This window comes from Oncorhynchus nerka, unplaced genomic scaffold (genome assembly GCF_034236695.1).
Source record: "Oncorhynchus nerka isolate Pitt River unplaced genomic scaffold, Oner_Uvic_2.0 unplaced_scaffold_6976, whole genome shotgun sequence".
Taxonomy (NCBI): domain Eukaryota; kingdom Metazoa; phylum Chordata; class Actinopteri; order Salmoniformes; family Salmonidae; genus Oncorhynchus; species Oncorhynchus nerka.
The window spans coordinates 1-7687 of NW_027034340.1; the positions used below are offsets into that span (position 1 = coordinate 1).

The window sequence follows — 7687 nt, forward strand, 5'->3', positions numbered from 1 at the left end:
GCAATTACAAATACTTATTTAAGTATTGTATTATTTATAATATTTATATGTATTATTAAAGGTGCAATATGCAGAAATCGCCATTTCCTGTTTGCTAAAATTCGAATAATTCGCCTAATTTCAGTTTTTGACAAAACAAGACGTCATTGTGTAGAAAATCATTGTACCATCTAAACCGCTGTGAAATATCTGTTCCATAACCAAATATATTGTAATTTCAGCTGTTTGAAACTGAACGTAAAAGACGCAAAAACAAAACTTAAGAACAGGAAGCATATAATTAGCACACATAGAACAGATCTACCACTTCTTATACTTCCTTTCAATGAGATTGACAGATCTATAACTATAATTTCTATGTTCATTTTGTCGGGTCACCCAAAAAGGTACATATTGCAGCTTTAAATATATAATCGAAAGGCCTATTAAATACATACCGAATGGATCTTTGCATATAACATTTTCAGATACTGGTCCAGGTTCACTCTGACCGATGTCGTTTTGTGCCACGACACGGAACAGATATTCAGCGTCAGGGATGAGTCCAGTGAGAGTGTACATTGTAGTGGTGATGTGTGTCTTGTTGTGACGCACCCACTTCTCTGTGGACACCTCTCTCCTCTCAACGTAGTATCCTGTAATGCGGGCGCCACCATCATCTTTTGGTCTGCCCCAAGATAGAGCAACAGTGCTCTTTGTGACATCCATAACTTCTGGTGGGTTGATTGGAGGTTCTGGTGGAGCTGTTGTATAGAAATGAGAATTGCATAATTGTAAATAGAAGAACTGAGGAGTGATAACACAAGAAAACACGTTTTATATTTGCAGAACAATAATTATGAACATTCAAAAATACTTACAGAGCGGTGTCTTTGGAGTGACACATTCATCTGATTTGAGAGATCTGCTCACACCAAACTGGTTTTCAGCAGTGATCTTGAAATGGTATTCAACATTCTCCTTCAGCCCCTTGACCACCAGAGCTGTGTCCACCACTCTTGAGTCCACAGTGTACCATGCTACCTTTGATACCTCTCGCCTTTCAACGATGTAACCCAGGATATCAGAGCCACCGTCTTCAGAGGGAGGTCTCCAGCTGACTCTTACAGAGCGAGCCTGGATATCATCAAACTCAAGGGGACCCTCCGGTGCGTCTGGACGTCCAATCACTTTAACATTGATGTAGACAGCCTTCCTGCCACATTTGTTCTCCAGGACCAGGTCATATGTGCCAGTGTCATCTCTGTGGGCTTCTTTGATCACAAGTTCAGTGATATCATCATTGGTGGCAATCATAGCTCTGTGAGAGATATCTCGGCCTTCCTTTGTCCACTTGCAAATAGGGACTGGTTTACCCTTGATGGGCACAGACAGCCTGATGACTCCTCCCTGTCTGACCACATAGCCTTCCTCATATTTGAGGTCCAGTTCATAATCGGGATAGTCTGAAATGAAGCATACAGACATTGTTAAGTTAGTTCACATTATACACAAGCTTCAAAAGCAAAATACAAAATACAGCTCTTCCTGGTACGCTATACACATATTTGTATCCCTTACCAAGCATTTCTGTAACCTTGACGATTCCTGGGATCTCGACTGGCTCTCCGGGTCCACCAGCGTTGCAGGCCATCACACGGAACTTGTACTCAGCTCCCTGAGGCATGTGCGTCAGAGTGTATTCACAGATCTTTATGGGTGTTGTGTTGCACATGGTCCATTCCACCTGATCCACCTTCTGCATCTCAATCAGGTAACCAGTGATGACAGAACCACCCTCTTCCTCTGGAGGACTCCAGGCCAGAGACACAGACGTCCTGGTTGTGTCTGTAACCCTGGGGAACTGTGGTGCACTAGGAGGCTCTGTTTAGATAAAGACAAATATAATAGTTTTGGCGTTATACACAAGTTTGAAAATGGTAGAAACTAACTTGCAAGGACATTTTGACCCATAAATCATTGAGTTGAATAACACATTACAAAAAAGTTAAACATAGTAATTACATAATTTACTGCTTATTTCAATGTTTCTAATATGGGACACAACAACTAAGGACAGGATTACAGAGGCATACCGATGGGATCCATGGCGATAGCTGGTTTAGATGCCATACTGGGTTTGCTCGAGCCTCTGGAGTTGAGGGCGATCACGCGGAACTCATACTCATTGCCTTCGCACAGACCTGATGATCTGTATCTGGTCATGGTGACTGGGTTCTTAACGATGCTCATCCACCTTTCAGATCTGACCTCCTTGCGCTCAATTATATATCCAGACACTTGGGAGCCTCCATCTTCTTCTGGTGGCTGCCATGTGATGGTCATTCCCTCATGAGTCACATCCAGTACATCAGGTCGGTTTGGTGCACTGGGTACGGCTGTGGAGAGATTAGAGATCTCAAATAAGATCAGTTATAGCCACCATCATCCCTTTTCTTTAACTTCCTCCAAATGAAGTGCACTGTTTTTGTGTTTTAATTATAGTGTATAATACATTTTGGCAAAAGGTGAAATGTACTGTGTTTTAGGATTTATGATGACTTACTCTTGAGACTCTTGCATTCAACAACTTCAGACTGCAAGAATCCCCCAATGCCAAAGCGGTTTGTTGCAGCCACACGGAACACGTATTCAGTTCCCTCAGACAATCTGGTGAACTTGAATGTGGGTCTTGTGACAGATTCGGACACTGGCAGCCATCCGGGGCGGTGAGCGTCACGCTGCTCAACAACATAGCCACTAACGTTGGAGCCGCCATCCTTCTCTGGTGGCTCCCAGCTGACTGTTACAGATGTGGCATCAACGGCATCAACTGTGATCGGTCCAATAGGTATTCCAGGTTTATCTAGACAGAAATAAGCAGACGGTTGTATTTAGAATATTCCAATACAAAAACATAAGAACACACAAACCAAAAACACACACACTTACCAAGAATGATAATTTTAAGGATCTCTGTCGCAGTTCCTACAGAATTCTTTACTTGAAGAGTGTAGCTACCAGTGTCATCAATGGTTGTCTCACGGACAGTCAGTTTGGTGTATTTTCCATTAGACACAATCTTAACCCGGTCAAGACTATCCTTCATTTTAGCACCATTGAAGGACCAGGTGCAAACTGGAGCAGGTCTGGCCTTTATAGGAATATTGAGGTCGATTGGTTTGCCGGCTGGCACATGGACAACCTTCTGTGGAATGCCGGCCAGATCAATATAGGGCGCCACTGTAAAAGGAAATATTTTGGGGGAAAATTAGACCATCTGAAGATGTATCAAAACATTAATTTTTAAATAGATTAATTGCCATGTGTGTAGCATAAGAATCAGAATATAACATACGTAGTTGTTCCTGAATGACCACAGGTCCTGTAATCTCCCTAGGCTCGCTAACTCCTCTGGTGTTGGTAGCTCTGATTCTGAAGAGATAAGTCTCCTTCTCTGTCAGACCAGTGACGGTATGCTGGGACATGGACTGTTTAACGGTGGCCACTGCACTCCATCTGTCTGATCCAACGATGTTAGCTTCAATGACGTAGCCCGTCAGTCTGCTTCCACCATCATGAAGAGGTTTCTCCCAGTTAAGTATGGCAGAGGACTTTCCAATATCCACAATGTGCAGATCCTGAGGAAGGCTGGGTACTTCACAGATCAACACTGATTCAGGGGTTTCACATGGTTCTCCAACACCATATATGTTCTCTGGTAACACTCTGAAGAAGTAGTGTACTGATTCCTCCAGGCCAGTAATTCTGAACAAGGTCTTCCTGCATTCTGTTGTAACTGTTTTGTAGGATTTCATTGAAGCTTCACGTTTCTCAATGATGTAGTTGTTCACAGGGGCTCCACCGTCAATAGATGGTACGTCCCATGTAATGACGACAGACTCCTTTGTGTAGTCTTTGACTCTAACTGAACCAGGTGGTCCAGGAGTGTCTGGAAAATACAGAAATGATTAACTGACTGTTCACAGCACATGACGATTCACTATTCTATATGTAATTATATGGTTCACAGATAGTTCCTAATCATTTAACCATCTTAAGTACGTCAACGTAACCGATAACATACCATAAACCTTGACGAGAATAGTTGCTGACTTCTTGCCAGATGGATTTTCAGCCTCAATTGTGTATTTGCCGGCATCGTAACGATGGACCTTCTCAACGATTAGTTGAGTATAACTATCAGTTGTATCAATGAACCCACGGCTCTGCAGGTCAATGCCAGGTTTCCTCCAGGTCAGTACAGGAGCCGGTCTTCCAGCCACATTGACGAACAGCCTAAGAGTGTTACCAGCTCTCAGACACACAATCTTCTTCAGATCATCAGGGAGCTCAAGATCAGGGATTGCTGTTGTGACAAAAAATGACAGCACGTTTACAACATAATAACAGCACATATACCAACTATAAGTCTAAAAAGAGGGTCTTTGATTCAATGTAGACATTGGTTTAAACTGCAGTTATACCAGGTTAACCCTTTACATACAAACATGCTGCCATTGTGAATTATTGACAGTAAAAGCATAAGAACAAACGTACAGAGTTTCTCAACAGGCTCAATTTCCACACTAGGTTCGCTGAATTCCCCAGTGCCATTGCTATTGACTCCTGCGACACGGAAACTGTACTTCTTGTTGCTTTGAAGTCCAGTGGCAACAAACGCATTGGTCTTTAAAGTCTTCTGAGTGGCCCTGTACCACTGCTCGGTTCCTTCCTCAAGCACCTCCACCACGTAGCCAACAACATCAGCGCCACCATCATACATGGGTCTGGTCCATTGCAAGCTAATGCTATGCTTGGTGGAATCTACCACTCGTGGAATTGAAGGAGGGGCTGGAGTGTCTGGAAAACACAAAATACAGTATGAGTCATGGTCAATGGTAAGATTATAAAGATGGACCTCATATGGTTACTAAAATCTAGACTATGACTTTTTGATCACGTACATGTTGGCTCTCTACAGTAGGCATAGTGAGAGGCTTCACTGGGCTGGCTGTTTCCAGCTGTATTCACAGCTGTAACACGGAACTGGTAGTCACTGCCTTCCAGCAAACCAGAGATCTTCAGGCGGATGTCATAGATGGTAAAGGTCTTATTGACCCTGGTCCATCTGGAACTGCTCTTCTCACGTTTGTCCACCAGGTAATTCTTGATCTCACTTCCGCCATCACTTTCAGGTTTCATCCATTCAATGATGACGTGCTCCTTTCCTACAGCCGTGACTTCTGGTGCTCCAGGTTGTGATGGGACAGCTGCAATGATAAAGGAAAATAAAACATGTTTAATAAGGTTTGGGCTTTGAATAAGACAACAATTGTATTGCATCTATTAAAAGGACATGGCCACTGAATGCATGCTTACTGTATGCGTTTCTGGCGATGACAGGCTCGGACTCCAAAGGCACACCAGGTCCGAACTTGTTTACTCCTCTGACACGGAAGACGTACTCGTTGTTCTTGATCAGTTTGGAGCTGACACAGGACAGAGTCTTGCACTCGGTCTCCATGATCACCCAGTTGAGTCTGCTGGTCTCACGTCTATCAACAATGTAATGAGTGACAAGATCTCCACCGTCCTCCAGAGGGATCTTCCAAGACACAGTGCACTTCTCCTCTGTCACCCTGGTGATTGTGACCTTTTCCTCAGGAGGCCCTGGTGTATCTGGAAATACAGAGTGAAACATTAAATTGGGTTATTATAACAGTGGAGGCTCTTCAGAGGAGTAAGGGGAGGACCATCGTCCACAGTGAATTTCATAAAAATGTAATTGTGAAACATAAAAAAAACGTGATCCTTTTAAGATAAAACTGTACTATACTAAATATATTCACATCACCAAATAATTGACTAAAACACACTGTAGACACACTGTAGACGTTCATTGTTTTGCAATGAAGGTCTACAGTAGCCTCAACAGCACTCTGTATGGTAGCACCATGGTATAGCCGGAGGACAGCTAGTTTCTGTCCTCCTCTGGGTATATTGACTTCAATGCAAAGCCTAGGAGGCTCATGGTTCTCACCCCCTTCTGTAGACTTACACAGTAATTATGACAACTTCCCGGAAGACGTCCTCTAACCTATCAGAGCTCTTGCAGCAAGAACTGACGTGATTCATCCAATCAAAGGATCAGATAATGAATCTAGTACTGAAAGCATAAGCTGCAACTAGCTAGCACTGCAGTGCATAAAATGTGGTGAGTAATTGACTCAAAGAGAGAGAAAGACAATAGTTGAACAGTTTTGAACACAACAATTTCTTAAAAAATTAAGGAGAAGCAAGAGAGAGAGCTAGCCTGCTGTGCCACGAGAGATTCAGGGTTCGAGTACAGGCTCTGTCGCAGCCGGCCGCGACCGGGAGACTCATGGGGCGGCACACAATTGGCCCAGCATCGTCCTGTTTAGGGGAGGGTTTGGCCGGCAGTGATGTCCTTGTCCCATCGCGTACTAGTGACTCCTGAGGTGGGCCAGGCGCAGTGCACGCTGACACAGTCGCAAGGTGTACGGTATTTCCTCCGACACATTGGTGCGGCTGGCTTCCGGGTTAAGTGTGCATTGTGTCAAGAAGCAGTGCTTGGTTGGGTTGAGTTTCTGAAGAAGTAGTGTACTGATTCCTCCAGGCCAGTAATTCTGAACAAGGTCTTCCTGCATTCTGCTGTAACTGTTTTGTAGGATTTAATTGAAGCTTCACATTTCTCAATGATGTAGTTGTTCACAGGGGCTCCACCGTCAATAGATGGTACGTCCCATGTAATGACGACAGACTCCTTTGTGTAGTCTTTGACTCTAACTGAACCAGGTGGTCCAGGAGTGTCTGGAAAATACAGAAATGATTAACTGACTGTTCACGGCTCTCGACCTTCGCCTCTCCCGAGTTCATACGGGGGTTGCAGCGATGAGACAAGACTGTAACTACCAATTGGATACCACAAAATTGTGGAGAAAAAGGGGTAAAAAAAAAGAATACAAAAAAAGAGAGAGAGCTATGTATATATATATATATATTTTTCACTTTAATTTACTTAGCTAGCGAATGTTCTCTCTGCTACCGCACGGCGGTACCGGTGCGCCAAGTCTAGGTCCGAGAAGCTTCTAAACAGCTTCCACCCCCAAGCCAAAATACTCCTGAGTATCAAATGGTTACCCAGACTATTTGCATTGCTCCCCCCCCCCCACTTTACACTGCTGCTACTCTCTGTTGTTATCTATGCATAGTCACTTTAATAACTCTACCTACATGTACATATTACCTCAACTAACCGGTGCCAGAGCACGTAGATGCAAGAAGGAATTATTGCTACAACTATCAAAGTGATCATGTATGTGGCTGCTATGAAAGTTAACTGTGTTTGCGTGTGATCAGGGGTGTAGTCATTCAGCCAATTCTTAAATGGAGGAGAACAGAACAAAACAGGGAAAACATACCTGAACTCTTGTTTGCAACTATTAGACTAATGATTACACCCTAGATCAGCTAGATGCAGGGAAGAGTGTTCGAGGCAGTATTGAATGTGTCACTGTCTGTCACCTTGATTACTCAAATTTCTGTCAACCAGTGTACCTATGTTGTAAACTTCCATTCATAGGCTACGTTGTAGCAATCTCATGATCGGTATAGGGGAAATGAGCTAGGTGAATGGAATATGAATGAGAGTCATCCAACATGCTGTAATAGAAATACAGTAAGA

The 7687-nt window shown here is 43.5% G+C and overlaps 1 protein-coding gene across 1 annotated transcript; it reads right to left on the bottom strand.

Moving 5' to 3' along the window:
* Window positions 1-437: 437 nt before the first annotated feature.
* On the bottom strand, window positions 438-6523 carry LOC135566150 (titin-like; the record flags this gene model as incomplete). The annotated part of the gene is made up of 12 exons (XM_065014001.1): window positions 6448-6523; window positions 5362-5661; window positions 4947-5252; window positions 4540-4842; window positions 4067-4348; window positions 3338-3931; window positions 2932-3222; window positions 2546-2845; window positions 2076-2378; window positions 1561-1863; window positions 861-1445; window positions 438-743 (listed from the first exon to the last, which is right to left on the bottom strand). Coding segments are annotated over exons 1-12 (3949 nt in total), but the record flags the coding sequence as incomplete, so codon positions are not given.
* Between the last annotated feature and the right edge of the window lie 1164 nt (window positions 6524-7687).